Here is a 22,388-nt window from a genome sequence, read left to right as displayed (position 1 = left end):
AGACAGTATACATACATGGTGCATTGAAAGCTTTACATATTCTCACCTCAAGCTCAGGATGGTCAGGTGACTCATCTTCAGGTCTTGGCAGCTGGGGCTCAAATGGTGCAGCAGCAGCCTGTTGAGAGGTATCTATAACTCTATTTTTAACTGGAATTTCAATAATGCCATGTACTATTAGTAATTTTAATAAAGTATTTGTTAAGTGTAATCTTAGGCAAATGCATTCTACAGCATGTTTATTTTAAAAATATTGAACCATAATCTCAGCTATCAAACTGACATATACCTAAGCTCTATTAACACTGTCTTACCTTTCCCAGATGACTGAGAAAGTCAAAGGGATGATTGAAGGGGTGATGTTTTCCCTCAGTCATACAGTTTACCCAGTTCTGTCAAAATCTTCACGTTTAAAGTGATTGCTGCAGAGAATTTTACTCTCCTAGTTACCAGCTCCCGTTTTTTCCTCGATGAAGATGGAATCTGCAAATTGTAAAACATTTTGTCAATGACAATGTAATTCAAAAAGGTACAGCATATTACAGTGCGAACACAATACATAAAAATTCAGTCATATGCATTATGTTTGTTTGTTTTGAATCTTTTTAACATGGTTATAGGCCTCTATGACTATAAATGAGCGACAGCAATTAGGGTCTTGCATGTCTAGTAATGAACTTGTATCTAAAATTCTCCATACATAGAGGACTATGTTTGCCAGCACCATGTCAGTTGTGCCTTCATCAGTGGATATACGTGGACGTCCACTTCTTCTCAGTTGGTCTGCAACACTTCCAGTCTTTTCGAATTTGTTAATAAGTTTGGCAACAGTGCCGTGTGTGATGTGCTTGTAATGTTTCCTATTAAAGTCCATCGCAACCTTGTGACAGCTTCCAGATCCAGCCATGAGAATGATTTCAATACGTTCTTCTTTTCTCAAAGGCATTCTTAAACTTTATTTTCAATATAAACTAAGTATTTTGGAATTTTAACTTTTTGAAAGACATTTTGCTAAAGAAGTGTTCATTTCCCCCATGTATGTAGTACTGAACTAGTGCATGATGTCAACAACTATCCTTTGTTTTCATTTGACTTCACAAAACTTGTGTACTTTGCTGTCCCTATACAAATGCTGCATGTCTGTATGAAGGCTGTCACACTGTGGTATATATGGATGTTCCAATTAAGCAGGTGGACTAAAATTAAGATTCTTCATTTTTTCAAAAGTTATTACAAATCAGGGCCCTGAGATTCATATTATCTAAAAAAGGCATATATTATGGAAGGCTGCCATTAATTGTAAGGATATCACAACCAAGGACAAGTGGGATCAAACAATCGTCATTTTGCTCTATCAGTATGTCTTTTACTCTCATTACAAAGTTAAATTATGTAATTTATGACATAAATTTATGACAAATTTATGTGGTGAACTCGTTTATTGAATTCATTGATTGCATAACCGCACCCAGCTTAAGGTTCATTATGGTAAAATGAAACGTTATGCACTGTTTAACTCCTTCATCCTCACAACTCCATAGATAGATCCATAGTAGATTAATCAAAGTTTGATATGAGATGTAACTTAACTAGTGGGCGCACGGTGGCTTAGCGGTTAGCACATTCTCCTCACACCATCATGGTTGGGGTTCGAGGCCTGCTGCTGCCCTGTGTGTACGGAGTTTGCATGTTCTCCCCGTGCTGCAGGGGTTTCCTCTGGGTACTCCGGTTTCCCCCAGTCCAAAGACATGTATGTCCAAAGTGCCTGTAGTGTATGAATGGGTGTGTGAATGTGTATGTGATTGTGCCCTGCAATGGATTGCACCCCGTCCAGGGTATACCCCACCTTGTGCCCCATGCCGCATGCCCCTGGATAGGCTCCAGGTTCCACGGAATGGATGGATGGATGGAACTTAGTTGATTTTAGTAGATTTTGAAAGACAAATTAATTCTCAACAATACAGCAAAAACAGCAAAGATATTCGAGGAGAGATTTCAACACTGCTAAAGTACATGTAGGGAAATTGTCATCAGGGTGAATGAGTTGAATGTAGGACATTTTTAACAAGTATTTAATGTTGTGTTTAGACAAATTGAAAAGAATGTTGAAGCATTAAATGAAATATTTTTAATATCAAAAGAAAGCTTATATCTAGGTAGCTAGAGAATCAAAATGGCTGCATAGATACGAACACGTTGCATTGTGGGTAATTAGTAATTAAGGTAATGGGGGGGCTGCATCCACAGGTGCATCTCAAAAAAATTGAATATCGTGGAAAAATTCGTTTTTCCCTTAATTTAATTCAAAACGTGGAACTCAAAATATTAGAATAAAGAAGTTATAATACAGAAATGCTGACCTGAGAAGAGCTCTAATCATCTAATTAAATCAAAACACCTGCAAAGCTTCCTGAGCCTTTAATCTCTCAGTACACACAACCACCACCATGGGGAAGATGAAAGTAAAGTTTGCATAACACTTTATATGTAATGAATCTAGAATATATGAAAGTTCCCCTTTTTTAATTAAATTAACAGGGGAAAATGAACTTTTCCACGATATAAATTTTTTAGATGCACCTCTACTGTATTTGTTCCTCATAAAAACAGCAAAACAGCTTATTTGGATTTTCCGTTCCACCTTAAAAGATCCAGAACGTATTATCTCGTGCCTGTAGATGGCGCCATGAAGCGCACTAAAATCACACAATTCACAAAAAGTGGAAACATCATTTCACATGGCATTTAATCTAACAAGTGCATATGAAAGTACGTGTAATATACTGTAGAAATACTCAATATGAAGAAATTGTACTGTATGATTTTTAACGGAGGTTAATTAGCTCCTCTTACTGTCGCGCATACACGGAAATAACCTCGCAGGTGTGATGGTGCGTTCAAGTCATATCGGAAAGGTCGTGTTTACGAGGTGAACCCACATGAACGCCCCACAAAGTCGTAATTACGAGTGGGATTTTCTTTGGGCTCCGAGTTTCCGAGTTGGGGACGTGTCAGTAAGAAAACAAGGTAGAATCAATGGATGCAATGTCTGTAGTTGACGGTAAATTTGTTGAAATTGATTGTTCATTCACCTCAGAAGCTGATTTCCGTTATTATGTGTTTGGTAAATGCAGCAAGTTATTGTCAGGCTTTTTACCATCCATCCATCATTTTCCATATCGCTTATCCTACTGGGTCGTGGGGAACCTGGAGCCTATCCCAGGGAGCATAGGGCACAAGGTGGTGTACACCCTGGACGGGGTGCCAATCCATCGCATAGGCCTACACATTCACACACCCATTCATACACTATGAACACTTTGGACATGCCAATCAACCTACCATGCATGTCTTTGGACTGGGGAGAAAACCAGAGTACCCAGAGGAACCCCCCGCAGCATGAGGAGAACATGCAAGCTACGCACACAGGGTGGGATTCAAACCACCAACCCTGGAGGCGAACGTGCTAACCACTATGTCAGGCTTTTTTATTTACAATAAAACAATCAAATTGTCTGCACAAAATACAATATCAGTTTACAATTACAATATAATATTTTTTTTTTTTTAAACATTAAAAAGCTAAACACACTTGATGCACATTCTTTGTTCTTCATTTTCTAGAAGTAGAGTTAAAAAACCTTGCTGAATTTTTTTTTTGTAGTTAATTAAGAGAAGGCACACCGCCATCTTGTCCCGACCGAAGTTACTTGAACGCACCTGACGTCCCAACTCGTAAATATGAACTTCCCAGGAGGACTTGAACGCACAGTGATTGTGATACAATTTAAAATGAATGTAGTTTTGCAACAAAAAAACAAACATCTTGTGTAAATAATTTCTACATTTGGTTTATTCAGTCAGCATTATTTAGAAGGACACTGTAAAAGCCGTGACAGTGTTATGAAATTCTATACTGTGATAATTATCGAGATCAATCAATATAGAAAAATTTAGCATGATCATATTTTTGGCCGAATCTCCCAGCTTTTATGCTTTAAGTAATGTGTTATATAAATGATATTTAAGTTAGAGTATTTGATATGAAAGAGAAATACCCTGCTTCATGTAATGCTAAATAGACTGTAGCTATTAATTATATACATTTTAAAGATATAAAAATTGTAAATAAAATTTGCAATTGCTTTTGCTGTTTTACATTTACTGGATTACTTAACATGAGCCTTGTAGTAGCTATTGTACATTTCAGAAAAGTGAAATTAAGTTTCAAATGATTTTTTTTCTAAATAAAATTTTATACATATCTTTAACTACTAATAAATGTTAATAAATAATCATAACTATTCATTAATAGGCTAAACAGCACAGAAATAAGCATACTGTATGAACAACCCTTGGCTGGATCATAATAAACCCTTTTTTTGTGTAGTTAAAGTAAACCAGCGCAAGGGTTTCTACACATTACCCAACAATGTGTGGTCAGACACTGGCTACATTTAACCAAGCTTTTTTATATTATACAGTGATTTATGAAAAAAGAATATTACTGATTTGTTGGCCTTTTTATTAAACATTATGTACATGTAAGATTACATTATGAGTTTAATTCAGAATTCTGCCTTGAATTCATTTGTTTTGTAGCAAATCACTGTGAGCATATTAGCATTTTTACTATTCACAAATAGCCACAAAAGAATTACATTTTATTTGTCAGTTTAAAAAACAAACAAACAAACAAAAAACATTGTAAGTATTGAATTAGTTTGCAAATAATACTCATCAAATTTATACAGTCATATACAACAGGCAATATTTATGACCAAAAAAGTAATAAATGAAAACAGAAATTAGGTCAGCTTTGGCTGTCAGAGCACCTTCTGGAAAAACATATTTACAAATGACAAAATTTCAGTTGTATGTTTTAATGCATGTATCATCCACGTCTTTCTTAAGTATTAGTCATGTATTAAGTATTTTCCTGGAAATTAATGGAGGAAGATATATATGGATGCATATATTCTGATAGTCAAGCATTTTTGAACACTGTATATTTGAGCTTTTTTGGGTTCAGACTTATAGTCCTTTCTTGTAACTAGATACCTCTCTTGTTAGGTTTACTCTAGTTACTGAATAATTCGCCCTGAAGGCTGAATAATGTTGTATTGCTTTTCTAGATGAATAACTGAAAAATAAGTGGGGCTTTTGAGAGGTTAAACAGTGGTGTCTTCATAAACACTCTAAAATTATGTTAATGAGAGCAATCTTTACCTTGATCACTAATATTGTAGCATACTACACAGTCATACTAGCACAGAATCTTTCATCTGTAGGCTTAATTTTCTTATGGTTCCCATTAGGATCTGAGAGTTAATAAGTCCTTTAAAAAAAAAAAAAAAGATTTAGGTGTCTCCTGTGGAACACTTGTTTCATTTTTCTCCTTTTTCTGTGTGATACTAATAGTAATGAGGCGCTATTTAAACAAACTCCAAGTGTTCAAAAAGATTTGACTGAAGTGTACACATCACTTATCTCCGAACATTGTTAGCAGCCAGGTGTGTGATCTCTCAAGTGTTTGTCAGCATGTGTTTGGGATGTGTGACGCCCTCCTCTGGGGAATGTTTGTGTATGCGCCATTTCTCCTTTTTCTGGGACGCTCCTAAGCAGGAGCTCTTCCATAGGTGGCCGTGAGCTCAGGCTTTCTCTCTCCTTTGAGTTCCTCCACTTCATTCTGCGGTTCTGAAACCAGATCTTTACCTAGAACAGGATAAACATATACGTAAGTCATGCAGTTTAAATACTAAAAAATAGATAAAATAAACCTTAGTGTGCACTCTTAAAAAGGCACTTTATTACAAATGTTGTAGTGGAGGTCTGTATTTTTTTTTTTAATACTACCATTTAAACATGACTGTTTAAGATTTGTAGATTTCATAGCAGTATACTAAACCAGTGCTGAAGAGTGCCACATTAAACATAATAATATTAGATATCAGAGATCTGTGGTTTCCAAGGATTTGTCATTTTACTCTTAAAATATGTCTGTGAAAGCTTTAGTCATTCAGGCCATGTAAGTCCTAATGACTGCACCTGTATTGAATTCATGAAGAGTTATGACTTTCATCCAAAAGGCTTCATCAGTTCCACTTAACAGTTGAGAAATCATTAGAGAATAATTTATGAAGCGTCTTGTGTGAAGAGAGAAACGCTGCATGAACTGAATACAAGTTCAATCACCAAAATTTATTATTATTATTATTATTATATACAATTTTCAAGTCATATTCCAATATCCTACATAAACACAATCAAATCCATCCATCCATTTTATGTACTGCTTATCCTACACGAGGGAGCCTGGAGTCTATCCCAGGGAACATGGGACATCAGGTAGGGGACATCCTGGACACATTCACACACTACAGACAATTTGGAAATGCCAGTCAGCCTACAACGCATGTCTTCGTACTGGGGGAGTAAACCAGAGTCCCCGGAGGAAACTCCCCAAAGCATGGGGAAAGAATGTCAACTCTGCACACACAGGGCGGAGGCGGGATTTGAACCCCCAACCTGGAGGAGTGAGGCAAACATGCTAACCACTAAGGAATCAAATATTGCGATAACCATTAGATATTGACAACAGAAGCAACTGAAGCTGTATACAAATATTTCTAAATTTGTACAGCAAGATATTTCAATAATATATACCAGAAAATGTTAATGAAAAAGGACAGAACATCTGTACTTACTGATTTAACGTGAGACATCACACACACACACACACACACACACACACACACACACACCATAATGCACACAAGTGTAGGCATTTATCTATATAGGAAGCAGGCTACGGTGTGTTTCACCTGTGTTTCTTTCAGACAGAGATCTGTGGCCAGTCGGTTGCGATCTGTCTTGCTGATATATTTCTGTCTGCGGAACATTTTCTCAAGTTCTCTCCTCTGCTGCTCAGAGAACACAGCTCTCCTCAGGATTCCTCTGTGTTGTTTAGGGCATGGGCCTGAACTCCATATTGCAGGACTTGTCCCTTCTGTGTGAGAGAGAGGATAATGTCAAATGTGTGGCTCTGTTTATCATGTGCTCTTTCAACAAGTCTCCAGATATAATTTGTTGCAATTGAACACCTTATGATCCAGTTTATTATTCAGTTATTTATCTTCAGTAAAATTCTATGAATGATTTAGTAACCGCAATTAAATGAATATAAAAATTATGTAATCACAAGAGTAAGGACCGAGATTGCTGGTATAAATGGACTAGCAGAGAAATCAGTAGAATATTTCATTTTTGGCATCAATATCAGATTGTTTGTTTGCAAATTTCTTAAGATATATTATTTTGGATTTTTGTGGAATCATGTGCCATACCACCTCCAGTGATCATGAAAATAATACACAGAATGATATGAAAAAGTGAGGTTAGGGCTGATTTCTAGCTCTCTAGCTCAGACTGTAGATTCATGCAGCCTAACAGTGACAGTTGTGCCAGGTGATTTCACAGTTGTGGGTGTTGTAAATGCAATCAAGGTGGATAATTCATTATATCACTTTTTTGCCCAAAAATATGTTTGGAGGAGAAACCAAAAGTTGATCGTCTGTGCACTCACTGTCCAATCAAAGTACAAATTACACAAAAGGACAGATGACAGAAGTATGAGGTTGGTGTTTTGTTGTTTCAATAAACATCTTAAAACTTTTTCTGTTAATTCTTTGAATAGCAAACATGGCATGAATCCAGTAGAAGAAATTAGATGAAATATCATATTCCTATTTATGATTATACAGGTGCATCTCAAAAAATTAGAATATCGTGGAAAAGTTCATTGTGGAAATTTCATATATTCTAGATTCCTTAAAATAAAGTGAAATATTTCAAGCCTTTTTTTGTTTTAATGTTGATGATTACGGCTTACAGCTCATGCAAATCGAAAATCCAGTATCTCAAAATATTACAATAAAGAATTTATGAAAGTATGTTCATTTATGCACTCGATACTTGGTCTTGGCTACTTTTACACAAATAACTGCATCAATGCGGCGTGGCATGGAGGCAATCAGCCTGTGGCACTGCTGAGGTGTTCTGGAAGCCCAGGTTGCTTTGATAGCGACCTTCAGCTCGTCTGTATTGTTGGGTCTGGTGTCTCTCACAGATTCTCTATGGGTTCAGGTCAGGCGAGTTGGATGGCCAACCAATCACAGTAATACCATTAAAAAAAAACTAACTTTTCCACGATATTAAAATTTTTTGATATGCACCTGTACATATGTTTAATGGCTGTGTGAATGTGTGTGTGATTGTGCCCTGCGTTGGGTTTGCACCCCGTCCAGGGTGTCCCCCACTTTGTGCCAGAGTATCCTGGGATAGGCTCCAGGCTCCCCATGACCCTGTGTAGGATAAGCAGTACAGAAAATGGATGGATGGATGAATTATACATGTGTTATCCATCATAGTAAGGTATGTAGTCATAAACATAACACACACCCATCACACCCATATGTGGATTTCCCCCAAACTGTTGCCACGATGTTGGAAGCACACAATTGTCTAGAACATATCTGTATGCTGTAGCATTAATATTTCTCTTTACTGGAACTAAGAGGCCCAAACATGTTCCAGCATGACAATCCCCCTGTGCATAAAGCAAAGTCCATAAAGACTTTGTTTGCCAAGGTTGGAGCGGAAGAACTCAACTGTCCTGCACAGATCCCTGACCTCAACCCCACTGAACACCTTTGGGATGAACTGTAACTCTGACTGCACCCCAGACCTCCTCTCCTGACATCAGTGCTTGAGCTCAATAATCCCCTGAATGAACACAAATCCCCAGAAGCACGATCCAAAATCCAATGAAAAGATTTTCCAGAAGAGTGGAGGTCACTCTAACAAAAACCAGGAACTCAATCTGAAATGCAGTGTTCAATAAGCACATATGGGTGCGATTGGCAAGACATCCACATACTTTTGGTCATATAGTGTATTTCATTATTATTATTATTATTATTATCCATCCATCCATCCATCTTCTACCGCTTACTCCTTCTTCAGGGTCGCGGGGAAACCTGGAGCCTATCCCAGGGAACATCGGGCACAGGGCAGGGTACACCCTGGACAGGGTGCCAGTCCATCGCAGGGCACAATCACATACACACTCACACACCCCATTCATACACTACAGACACTTTAGACATGCCAATCAGCCTACCATGCATGTCTTTGGACTGGGGGAGGAAACCAGAGTACCCGGAGGAAACCCCCCGCAGCACGGGGAGAACATGCAAAATCCGCACACACAGGGCCCCGGCGGGAATCAAACTCCAGACCCTGGAGGTGTGAGGCGAACATGCTAACTACTAAGTCACTGTGCACCCCTATTATTATTATTATTATTATTATTATTATTATTATTATTATTATTACATAATACAGGGAGTAACCTTTTTAGGAACCAACACATGTCTAGGGTAGTGAGAGAGAGAGAGAGAGAGAGAGAGAGAGAGAGTAATGACCAGTCAGTGATAGAGAAATAAGAGGTCTAGAGGTCTGGAAGCAGCAATCCCACGCTTTTTTAACCACAGGTGCAGCTTGACAAAAGTCAAGCACCACAATTTCCCCCAATCTATTCAACAATACCTCCTTAATCTGTCCAACAAATCGCCGCGCTGACCACCTTCATAGCTGTGGGTAAGACTGTTAGTCACGCTCCTAGTCCGTTATTCGGGATCAATGGTTTCCACTTAAACGCTCTATTAGTGGGTCAACTTGTGAGCGGGCTGCTTATTCCCCCTCTCTCTTTTGTAGCCCCAAATCTCCTTTGCACTTTAACAAAAGAAATGCCTCTTGCCATTCCTCAGCTGTCCCTTCAGCAACCAGTTATCCCTCACTCAGTTATCTCTTCCCCTACAGGTACACAGACTCTCTCTATGGGAAGATGAGCTCCAATAAGTCTATAAAAGTCATCCCAATTGATCACATTATTCCTCCCCATAGAGGGAGTCTGGAATGGATAGAGAGCAGCACGTGAAAAGAGGAGGCGGATTTTCAAGCCTCTGCTTTTTATCAGATACAACAAAAAGGCTGCCGAAGTGTTCCCTCCTTCTTTCTACATAGGAATGTAGGTTTGCATTGTGTCATTAGAAATTGCCCTTCTTAGTGATCTGACACCAGTTTTTTGGGGTCCCTTAGAAGGTCTGAGCTTAAGATTTGGAAAGGGTTTGCTGCTCCGGGATCAGTATAGAAAGGCAACTTAGAGTTCATTGCTGTGGTGAAAAATGGCAGTGGGGTCGCGTGTGTGCAGACTGACTGAAAGAGCTAATTGGTCATGGGGCAAAGCAGCATTGTGTGTCTGGGGGGTGCTGTGGGAAAGTGTCAAGCCACTAAAAAGTTTTTTTCTCCAAGGCGGAGGGCATGCAAGAGGGTGGGTAGGTGGGTAACATTTAGCTACTTCACTTGTCAAGCTTTATAGGGCTTTCATATCAAGCCTTTTCAGGTATCATCAGTGTTAAATAAAACTCTGTGTATAACTTTTTTTTTTTTTGGCATATCCTGTATGTCCCTGCTTGAAGATTTTGGAACTGCTCTCCATTTTTTTCCTCTGTACACTAAGTCAATGATTAAACGCATCGCTCAATTGCATCCTTTAAATACAATTTTATATCAATTTGTGAACATCGTGCTGCAGCTACTTCAGACATTAGAGAGATGGCATAGAAGAGCATTCAGGCTGACGGGAGCTCACTGAAGAATGGGTCTGGTCATTATGGTGCCCTTAATATCAATTGTAACCTACTCTGGCAGAAAACTGGAGGTGTGGTTTTATTGTGCTCTCTCTCTCTCTCTCTCTCTCTCTCTCTCTATCACTCTCACTCACTCTGTGTGTGTGTGTGTGTGTGTGTGTGTGTGTGTGTGTGTGTGTGTGTGCGTGTGTGGGGTACACGGTAATAAAAGCATTCCCCCCTACTAAATAGGCATGATTGATGAATAAGCTATAGCTATGCAGTGCTGTGCATATTAGGAAAGAATTAGCTATTAGTTATAGAAACACTCACTTTGTTTGTGTGTGTGTGTGTGTGTGTGTGTGTGTGTGTGTGTGTGTGTGTGTGTGTGTGTGTGTGAGGATAATATACTCACTGCAGAGGAGAGGAGGAGAGCACGTCAGTGGGCTGGAGCCACCATAACATGGGTGAACGAGAGGAGAAGCACACAGCAGCATACCGCTCATCACTGCTTCAGAGAACAATCAGAGTTTTTTATTTTTATTTAACCATACAGGAAGTGGATTGTTGTACTTTTTCATGTCCAATGAAAATATAGCATATAAAAAATCAAAAGTAAAGCAAATGTCAAGTAAAGTTCTCAAACCCAATGCCGCTTAAACATTTTTGGAAATTTGTGATTAGACTTCATTGAAAAGATGTTTGAAGTGTAATACATGTAGTTTGTCCTAACACATATACTTTATATAGGTCAAAATGATTTGAACTAATTTTCCCACAAACATTGTAGCTCAGTGATCATCATTAAATGCTCGAGCAAACATCACAGTGTACTCTCTCACTCTCTCAGTGTTTTAATCAGTTAAGATAAATGAAATGTACGGTGCTTTTGGGTTGTGTTGTGCTGTTTACACTAAAATGTGTCATCATGATCCAGCATTTTCTCATATTTGCAATTTTGTAAGAATTCAACCTCTCAAGACTCCATTTTATATCAAATATAAGGTTAGGTTTGAGGACCAGTTATTTTATTTTATTTTTTTAAATAAAATCCACGCTTCTGAAAATTCAAACAAACTATACATGAGAAACAATTACAAACTTTACATGAGATCATGTTCTAACAATCATATATTCAAATTTTCCTCTTTCTTGAACTCTTTATTGCTTACATCCACAAACACATGGATTTCTCTCTGTCTTGGATACATGATTTTATTTTATTTTTTTAAATGTCAATAATATAATTAACTTAATAAAGAAAACTTTTTTAATGTTTGGAATATTAACAAAAATGAAAATTGTTTACTCATAGAAATTTGCTGCAACAAAACTTTATGTACATGAAGGACCTATTCAAACGACATTTTTTTTGTTAAGTAATAATTCTTAAAACATTATTAGTCAGTTGCTGATCCAAAATTATTTTTTTTTTAAAATCAACCTTTGTTATTAAAAATATGTGATTTAAAAAAAAAAGTCATACAAGCATCATTTCTAGGTATTATACTGTTTGACGGGAAACTTTAGGAACTATGATAGTAATGTGAAAAAAGTTTCTTATGAACTTTAGTTAATTTTCGTTAATTTAGCTGTAGTTATGTAGTTAATGTGTAATGTGTATAATGTAAAGATTCAGTATTATTTTTTGCCAGCAGAACACAAAGTTTTATAGTTTGAACTATTAATATTTATAGATTAAAATAATATTAACTATTATAGCTTAATTGTCTGTGGTACCAGAATATTATATGATTTACATATTATCGAATTTATATATCATAACTTGATATAAGTTAATAATTATCTTCAGATTTTCTTTTGAACCAAAAATAACAACAAAAACAACGTTAAGGTACCTCTGTAGTAATCACAAAAATTTTCATTATGTTTTGGTTTTAAACCAAAGAAGTCATTGGCTATAGTATTTGGAAATAGCTGAAAGGCACGCTGTATGCCAAATCATATACAGAATAACTGCATTCAGTCTCTGAGATATTTAACTCCAGTAAGCAAATGAAAGTGGAACTGTTTTTTAATAGTGAAAATATACTACAAAAGTATTTAGTAGTAGTAGTAGTAGTAGTAGTAGTAGTAGTAGTAGTAGAATTATTTTTGTGGTGGTTTTTATAATAATAAAAAAGAAACATAACAAATTTAAAATAAGAAACGTTGTGTCCGGGGTTGTTAAAATCATTAATAATGCATTTATTAGTTACTGACACCTGTTTCAGTAGCTCATGCCACATGCACTATCCTCAAATATTCATAATTACCTACATTTAAATGAAGACTATGATGCCCTCACTGTATGCCATCCTACCTGAATGTGTCTTGAGTGTCTCTCTGTCCATATCTTGGGGAGTGTTACTTGGCTGAGCATGTGCAGGCACCCAGGAACTTTTAGAAGCCAGTCCAAGTGGCCCACACACCAGCGTAGAAAGGCATCTTTTCTGGCTGGTATCAGGTATGACCTGGGCAGGGGGTGATTTATTGTCAGGACGAAGCAAATTATCAATAAGAAAACTCTTCCCAGAATTGCCAAATCCAAGATGCCGTGATGGAGATCCAGCCATTGCTCTCTGATTCCCCTTTATCATGAATTTACTCCTTCTGAGTCAGATCCAGCGCTCTTCGCAAAGTTTGTCCCAACTACTAACATTTTCCTGAAAGCCCGACAGGGTAAACTTCATTAAAAAGCAGAAAGAAAACAATAACTCCTTTCCCTCTTTTTTGGTCTTGGGCGTGAGTTACTGAGTCCTGATTGGCTGAGCTCCTCCAGTGTAATTGTGAAAGGCGATAAGAGTGGAGCCTTTCTGGTGGACAGAAGGTGGGACCGCTTCATTCATTATGTCAAAGTGGCCATTAAATGATAGACATTGGAGACAATGGACTCCTGACCAAAGTTTAACTTGCACACGAAACAGAGTCCTGGAGCAGTAAATAGTTGTGTCTTTTTCTGAGACACTTATTCAAAAGCCCATCAGGAGTCAGCCTATAAAACTATCCGTTTCACAGTCTATCACGTCTTATTATAAACAACTCTATGGCCTGTCATTTTATAGCTGCATACAATGAAGATTTTTTCCTATCACATATTTTTGACAAAGTCAAAATGTCAGGTTATATAATCTAAAACTTTCCTTTGAATCTCAATTGCACCACTTTCTGATAAGTCAGTTCCAGTCCAGCTCACCACATGCATTCAAATCTGACAAGAAAGGAATTTCATCAACATGACAACCCACCCCTTATTCCATATATTCCCTGTCAGTCTCTGCTTGTCATAGAAGCCACCAGATCAAGCTACAAGATCAAAATGACTGAGGAAGTTGTCAAGATTCATGTATGAACTGAAATAACTCCAGTTTGAGATAGAGACTGACAAATAGAAAGCCTAAAAATGTAATTGACATGTAAAATACACTGAGGCTTGTATCTAGGATTCTTTAACATGCTGTAAAATATTAATAATAATAATAATAATAATAATAATAATAATCCATCCTTCCATTTTCTGTACTGCTTATCCTACAAATGGCATCTGGGAGCCTGGAGCCTATCTCAGGGAACTTGGGGCACAAGGCGGGGGAAACCTTGGGTGGGGTGCAAACCCATCGTACAGCACAATCACACACTACAGGCAATTTAGACATGCCAATCAGCCTACAACGCATGTCTTTGGACCGGGGGAGGAAACCGGAGTGCCTGGAGGAAACCCCCGAAGCATGGGGAGAACATGAAAACTCCACACACAGGGCGGAGGTGGGAATCGAACCCCCAAGCCAAGGAGGTGCGAGGCAAATGTGCTAACCACTAATCTACCATACCCCCTAATAATAATGATATATGTAATTTATTTACTTATTACTTATTAAAGCATACTAATAAAATGTATTGTTTCCTAAGTTTAAGTGAAAGTTATCCTCAAGTGTTTCAGTATTTCTTGTTTAGCTGTCATAATGTGAACATTACTCACTAGAGTAAATTTCACATAATTTGATAAACAATTGTGTACCATTACAAATGTAGCAAATAATTCAACCACTGAGAATATATATAAAAACCAAAACTGCTAAATATTATGGCAGCTTGTAAGTTCACTTTACTAACTACAGTGAAGTGCAGTCAGAATGAAAACATTCTTTAAGTAAGAGTCCTTTTGAACAGGACCAGTGTCTCCAGCAGGGCAAAAGTGAGCAGAAGCAGCGCTGGCTAAACAGAGCCCTAAACAGGCATGTCCCAGTGCAAGGGGCGCTGGGGGATTTCTGTGGGGTAAAACATCACCTCATGCTGGGCATGGTAATCAGCCTGGACAGCCAGGCCCTTTGTGCCTCAGCCACAGAGCCAAAGGGCGCTTGTAATCAAATTTGCAGTTTTATCCCCCTCGCTGGTGGAGGACCTGCTGTCTGGTGATGAATATGTAATGTGTTTACGGTTAACTATGAGGAGTTGCTCAACTGAGGTGGGCTTTTGGGTGGATACCAAGACAAGATTAAGTTACGACTGATATGGAGTGAGGGAATGAGCAGCAATGAAGCACACACATCTTCATTTCTCAGTTCTTGGCTTTATACCAGAAAGGACAGAACACTGTAAATCAGTGCTATGTAAAGTAAACATGTAGTGTACTGAGAATTCAGCAAGAAATAAGTAGACAAGAAATAAGGAAAAATGGTGACATGTAATTCATGTAATGAGATCAGTGCAAATTTACATATTTTGTCATAAAAGATCCATAGCAGTAATGGGATTTGCTTAATGTTTGGAGTGCTCTGTAAAATAATCCCATAAAACTTGACACACGTAAAACTCATCTCACATTCTTTCCCCCATGCCAGACATCAAGTGTCTCTCAATCACTTCCACAGTGCATGGCTTTGCCAAATGGGAACTCCAAAACTGTTGTCCTATTACGATCTCTAAGCTCTCAAACACTGGTCCATGTGAATCCATTTGAAGTCCCTTGCCATTTTTTCTTTTTTTCAAGACAAATGAAAGAAAATGAGAGGCCTCATAGAAGAGCCATAAAGAGCAAGCTCAGATCCAGTGCTCAGTGGACCAGCTGTGAGAGGTCTTCTTCTCCTTTTCTCTCTCTGACCCCTTAAAAACAGAGCACACTCAATAGCCTTTCCCCCACTGGCACTTCATATTGTCAATGGTGGGCCAGACTCCATGAATTAGAAGGGACAATGCGATGAAGCCTGGCACTGAGGCGGCTTTTTGTGGCGCAGCACGGAAGTTTCTAATGTGCTCTCTCCCTATTGTGTCTATGGAGTCATAATGAGGTAGCAAAGGAGAATGAATTGCAGCAGCCCTGTTCACATTTGCTATCCACACACACACACACACACACATACACACAGACCAACACACAAAGACTTCTGCAGTTCAGGAGACCCACAGGGATGTTGCCACATTCCCACTGTGCACAAGAAAAGAGAGATAGAACAAAATAGTGTGAACAAAATCATATAAGGGTAGCAGGAAGAGGAAAAAGGACATTAAAATGTACAATGTGGTTAAAAATTTTAAATAACTCTGAAACATAATAATGCAAGGAGATTAGGTTAATAATTTTTGACTTTTCTTCTTCTTTTCTTCCAAAGTCAATCTGGTAGCCATTTCACCAATAAACAACAACAATACTGTAGAGAAAAATGTTGTGAGTAAATGTTAACATTTTTTAAATCACCATGTACATTTGAGTGTTCTTTTTGATACATCTTTTTTTAACTACAAAAATATAAATAAAAAGTTAATTTAATCAATTTTATCAACTGCAGTTTTCTTCTTCTTTTCTTCCAAAGTCAATCTGGTAGCCATTTCACCAATAAACGACAACAATACTGTAGAGAAAAATGTTGTGAGTAAATGTTAACATTTTTTAAATCACCATGTAAATTTGAATGTTCTTTTTGATACATCTTTTTTTAACTACAAAAATATAAATAAAAAGTTAATTTAATCAATTTTATCAACTGCAGAATAATGAAAAATGTATTGTCTCAAATTTGCTTTTTTTATTTTAGAAATACAGAAATACATTTTGTAAGAGGGACATGATTGCAATGAACTGGCATCCCATTCAGGGTGTACTCCCACCTCACACCCAGTGTTCCAAAGACAGGCTCAGGATTATGACCAGAATAAAGCAGTTAGTGAAGATGACTCAGTGAATGAAAAGAGGGGTGTGTTAGATTTCTCCTTTTTGCTACCTTATATTCTTGGAAAAGATGCAAGCAGACACAAAACTTACATCTGAATAAGTGTTTTTATTTAAGCTTACCTATGGGCTAGATTTAGACATCATTCCTTCTCAGTGTTTCAAACTAACTCCCCTGGTACGTTATTTAAAACCCTGTGGGACTGTGACCAGTAGTGCCACTTTAAACATAATTCTGGCAGACGATAGCTCAGGTTAACTAGACTCTAGATATGACTCTAGATATCCCTCAGAAACCACATTAGTAGTCAGCACTATATTGGATCTTTGTCTTCTAAGGTATTACTGTACTACCAACATTATATTTATCACATATGATATATGTTTTGGCAAGATCTTATCATAGCTATAAGACCATATCTGCTTTACCTGCTAACAGTGAAAAGCATTATGAATAATAAACATTTTTGGTCAAGTGAAGTCTTTTAAACCTTTGTTAAACATCCACAATGGTGTTTGCAACAGATTGCTACTGAATGTTTGATTATGTTCATAAAATATATTTGTACTGAGGGTGGCTGAGTAATTTATTTGACAGTTAAACGGGTCCCTAGCTGCTAAAGGTTTGAGAACTCCTGCTCCATAGGAATTAGATTAAGAAATTAGACTCAGTTTAATAAAGACTTGCCTTTCAGCCTGCCACTGTAATGCAGTATGTTATTATACTGCATCCTGCTGGCATTCCATTTATTCCAGTTACCATTTACACTCATGGAGCACTTTATGAGGAACACGATACTAATACTTGGTAGGGCCTCCCTTTGCTCTCATAACAGCCTCAATTCGTCATGGCATGGATTCCACAAGATGTTGGAAACAATCCTTCGAGATTCTGGTCCATGTTGATATGATTGCATCATGCAATTCGTGCAGATTCTTCAGGTGCACTTTCATGCTGTGACTCTCCCGTTCTACCACATCCCCAAGATGAACTACTGGATTCAGATCCGGTGACTGCGTTTGCTTTGTGACATGGTGCATTATCATGCTAGAAATAGCTATTAGATGATGGTAAATTGTGTCCATGAAGGGATGCACATGGTCAGCAACAATACTCATTGTTGATCGTTTCTGTCTGCAGAACTGCTGCGCACTGGATTTTTTTTTTTAGCTTTATTCTGAGTAAATTCTAGAGACTGTTGTGTGTGAAAATCCCAGCAGATAAGCAGTTATAGTAAAACTTAATGGTCAAAATCTCTGAGATCACATTTTTCCACATTCTGATGATTGATGTGAACAGTAGATTAGAGAACTTCATGAGAGTAGGTGCACAGGTGTTCCTAATAAAGTGCTCGGTGAGGGTATGTAGAAACAGTGTAGAAACAGTGTAACATGGTACTTTGGATAGCCATACATGCTACAGTGGTTCTCTGTAGTATTGCTACAGCAGGATCTCTGAATCCTGATTCAGCTAATGTTTTTTATTTTAAATGAGGTCAGTGTGAAAATATTTTTTAAATGACATTTATTCATATTCCACTTACACCACAACACAACACCATGACACACATAAATACACTAATACTTGGATAGAAATATTATCTTTTTACAAGGCCTTTACTCAAAGGCTCGATATTTACAACAACAACAAGAACAACAACAAAAAAAAAAAAAAGCTATCGGAGTGCATTAAATTTCATGTGCTCAGAAATTGGAGCGAATCAAATTTTCAACCAGAGGAGAGGAGAGAAGCTCGAAAACCATCCTCCCTTTCAAACGCCAGTTCACTCTGCACCGTTTCTCATCACCTCAAAGTTTTCCTCTCCTCTAGAACTCTGTGTATAATGTCCTCAGCAATTGTGGTGCTTCCACTTGCGGATAGCTGCGGCTATGTGAAGGTCTTTCTTTAGCCAGGGGAAGAGGTGCGCGAGTTCAACGGTGCCATCGGAGCGCATCGTGCCTGTGATCAGGTAGAGCTGTGCTCGACCTGGCTTCACCAGGGCATGCGCACAGCGCAGATTGAGCAGCAGCCATTGCTGCAGCAGGTTGGCGGTGTCGTATGGCAGCAATGGGCCACGCTGGACGAACTCCACCTTTCCCTCCACCTCGAGCTCCGGCTCCTTAGAGGCCACACGGCGGCGGAAAAGCTTGGCTTTAACGGCTGCAGGGAAAGGAAGAGTCGTTAAAAACGTGTCCTTGCTACCAGGATACACTCTCAGAAGTACAAGTACCAAACAACATTCCTTGTACCATCAAGGAACATATTTTGTACCTTCAGGAAGGTAGATTAGTGACTAAAGCTAAATTTAAGGTCCAATTATGTACCTTAAATTATTTATAAAGGTAGACTATAGTCACATTTCCAGGTGAAAGAGTAATACTAAAGACAAGGAAAGCTGCAGTTTAATTAATTATGTTGCCAAACTGGACAGCTTGCCTACTTGCTGTTAAATCCCTTCACAATTCTGTATTGCTCATAGTACATGCTATAAATGTACTATTTAAAAATAATAATAATAATAATAATAATAATAATAATAATAATAATAATAATATAAGAAACACAGGCAGTCTAAAACAAATGTTAGAACTACTACCCAATCTGGCAAAGCTGTTGGTGCGATATAAGCAAATACTTCCAAACACTGAGTTTTCTTCACAGAACTCTATAACTGCTATAATATTTTCATGATTTTGCTTACCAAAGTCAGTGAGACAAAGGGAATCCATGACTGTTTTAAGAGAAGGAAGCTCGTCTACTGGAGGACATGTCTGGCACGCAGGCTGAGGTAGATCTGGAAAATAAAAGACAGGAATAATTTAATGGAATGTGGAATAACACCATGATAGAAGTTAAAACAATTTTCTAATTACTAATTAAAAATGAAATGCACTTCAACCTAGAAGTATTCAGAGAAGTCTAGGGAACTGACCTTTAGAGAACCTGCTGATATGCTTGGGCATTGGGGTGAGACACATGTCGTCCTGAGCAGGGAAACGATCACAGTCCAGTTCTTCAGGCCATGAGTGGCCATGGCAGGCGAAGACCGGGGCACAACTGTCCCTCACAGCCAGACACAGACTTCGGCAAGGCTGGATAAACCTTCAGAGAGGGCAAAATTACATGAGCTTAAATGAGCTTGAGAGAGAACTGGGTGATTTAAGGAGAGGGATAGTAAGACTAAAAGTACAAGTCTAAGAAGCAACAGACTCCCAAAAAAGATAGTGGATAACATCTAAAAGAGAGGTGGGTTATAGAATACTTACGTGTCTAGGCAGACAGGAGCGATGAGGGAGCAAATGAAGGTCTGGGCCTGAGGGTGGCACCCCGTCTGCAGCAGGGAACGCCAGTCACCAGAGCGTGGTACCACCTCACTCTCCAGGCTGCTGTCGCCTAGGAGGTTAGGCAGTCGCATCTCGGAGTAGCCCACATCGTGACACACACTCAGCTGGCGAGGTATGGGTATGCAGCGGGTGGACTGGCCCAAGTCAAAGGCCCAGTTCTGGGTCACGAGAGTGAAGGCAAGCAGGGTAGCGAAGAGAGTCATAGTTCCAGAGACTCGGATGGTCCCGTCAGAGAGATGGTCCTATGCTGAGGATAAAGGCTGGTAGACTGATGCTAGTGTGAGGATCTCTTGGTTTATATACAGTGAGAGCAGACTCAGCCGGGGCTGTTATCAACGACCTATCAAACAGGCGTAGACGACGTGTCAAGCAGGAGATAACAATGTGCAGACGCAGGGGGAGAGGGAGAAGGAGGGGGCATTTAAATAAACAATCAGAGGCTTAGGGTACTTGATCCCTCTCAGCCCATTAAATGATGCATGCTGTAGAAATCTGTACACATATTTTGCTGTAGGATATTGTTTAAAGATCAAATTTTCCATTCTTTCAAAAACCTCAAAAATACAACAACAATATCACTGTTTATTAAACCCATTAGATACAGTATAACAAAAATGAAGGCTCCAGGCTCCCCAAGGACCCTGTGTAGAATAAGCAGTATGGATGGGTGGATGCAGGGATAACCAGAATGAGGAGTAATTAATTACGATAATTCAGTAGTCCATGTTAACTTTACTGATAAATGTCTTTCAGTCTGTACAGGATTTCTCTGGGTTTCTGTGTGTGTGTGTGTGTGTGTGTGTGTGTTGCAACCAAAAGTGCTTGATTTTGTTGTGATTTTTTTGTGTGTGCGCTTTTTTGCAGAAAACTACTTGAATTGGGGAAATTGCAATCGCACGAAATTGTTTTGCACACTCTTTTACAGTGATGTTTGTTGGTAAATGAGACCTTTTAGCTATACTCATGTCCGAATACGTGAATCAAACAGGGCTTTGGCTGAACGTGCGTTGTAATGATGTCACATGGCGGGTCTTCGCACAAATCTGCAGTAAATTTGAAAAATTGCAAGCTCTTCCGAATATTACGCTTGAATATTGATTTTGCGTTTACTTCTGCAATCGCAAAATCACTAAATCTTGGAGGGACTGACTTTAACAAATTCAATGCATTTATTTTTTAAGTGTTTATTGTGAGAAAAACAACAGAAATATGATGCATAAGTGCTGACTTCAGGAAAGAGCACAAGCCTGCTCAGTAGCTACAGAGCAGAAAAGGAATAGGCCATTTTCTTTGTTAAAATAAAAGGAGAAAAAAAACATTAAAGGAATAACAACTGAAAGACACTATGCACAAATGTATATATTTAAAGGAATAATATTTCAGGTGTAAAATAATAGCTGTGCTGTAGGGAGGGGGCTAGTGGACAGACAGGCAGTCTCCTAACTGATGACAGTTCCTGTCTCCCCATGTTAATTTGAGCTTCCCTGACCCAAGAGACTTCACCCTTAGAGCTGCCTTGTCTGCAGTCTACCTGACCACTACACCACCTTTGATCTAACAAAATAGGGAGCCATTCATATTCAAACACCAAATGGGACAACACTTAGCTACCATGCCGTCCTTAATCCTTACACGAATCAGCTTACTGTCTACATGACGGACTTGGCTCTCATTATGCAGAGCAATGGATTATCCCACATTAGCCAACAACTCTTCTTCTGTATGTCTTAAGCTTTAGTATTAAAGGCCTATTCTACCCTTAGAATGTTTCTCAAAGAGTTGCTCCAACATAATGGGTTTAAATGTACAACTTTAATGTTCATACATCCACACTGGAGCAACTCAGGCTTACCTCTAATGACACACACACACACACATATAATATATATATACATATACATATATACATATACACATATAATATATATACACACAATATATACACACACACATATATAATATATATACACACTATATATATATATATATATATATATATATATATATATATATATATATATATATATATATATACACATATATGTACATATACACACACATATATATATACATACACACAATATATATATATACACACACATAATATACATATATACACATAACATATATATACATATATACACACACTATACTATATATATATATATATATATATATATATATAT

General features: G+C 38.1%; 1 protein-coding gene across 1 annotated transcript; it reads right to left on the bottom strand.

The window, feature by feature from the left end:
- Positions 1–18,561: 18,561 nt before the first annotated feature.
- Positions 18,562–20,459, bottom strand: szl (sizzled). The gene is made up of 4 exons (XM_017484864.3): positions 20,125–20,459; positions 19,791–19,960; positions 19,560–19,652; positions 18,562–19,018 (listed from the first exon to the last, which is right to left on the bottom strand). Exons 1-4 carry the CDS (start codon positions 20,403–20,405, stop codon positions 18,708–18,710), a joined length of 855 nt encoding a protein of 284 aa, XP_017340353.1. The 5' UTR covers positions 20,406–20,459; the 3' UTR covers positions 18,562–18,707.
- Between the last annotated feature and the right edge of the window lie 1,929 nt (positions 20,460–22,388).

Source organism: Ictalurus punctatus, chromosome 14, assembly GCF_001660625.3.
Source record: "Ictalurus punctatus breed USDA103 chromosome 14, Coco_2.0, whole genome shotgun sequence".
NCBI lineage: Eukaryota > Metazoa > Chordata > Actinopteri > Siluriformes > Ictaluridae > Ictalurus > Ictalurus punctatus.
Note: the sequence above shows the minus strand (reverse complement) of the source record. Positions and strands in the feature narration are given on the sequence as shown.

Excerpts from the sequence above, each read along its gene's own strand:
- szl (XM_017484864.3), bottom strand. The coding sequence starts at position 20,405 with ATGACTCTCTTCGCTACCCTGCTTGCCTTCACTCTCGTGACCCAGAAC. Across the intron at positions 19,961-20,124 it reads GCTCCTGTCTGCCTAGACAC|GTTTATCCAGCCTTGCCGAA; the intron begins GTAAGTATTCTA and ends CCCTCTCTGAAG. Across the intron at positions 19,653-19,790 it reads TATCAGCAGGTTCTCTAAAG|ATCTACCTCAGCCTGCGTGC; the intron begins GTCAGTTCCCTA and ends TTTATTTTCCAG.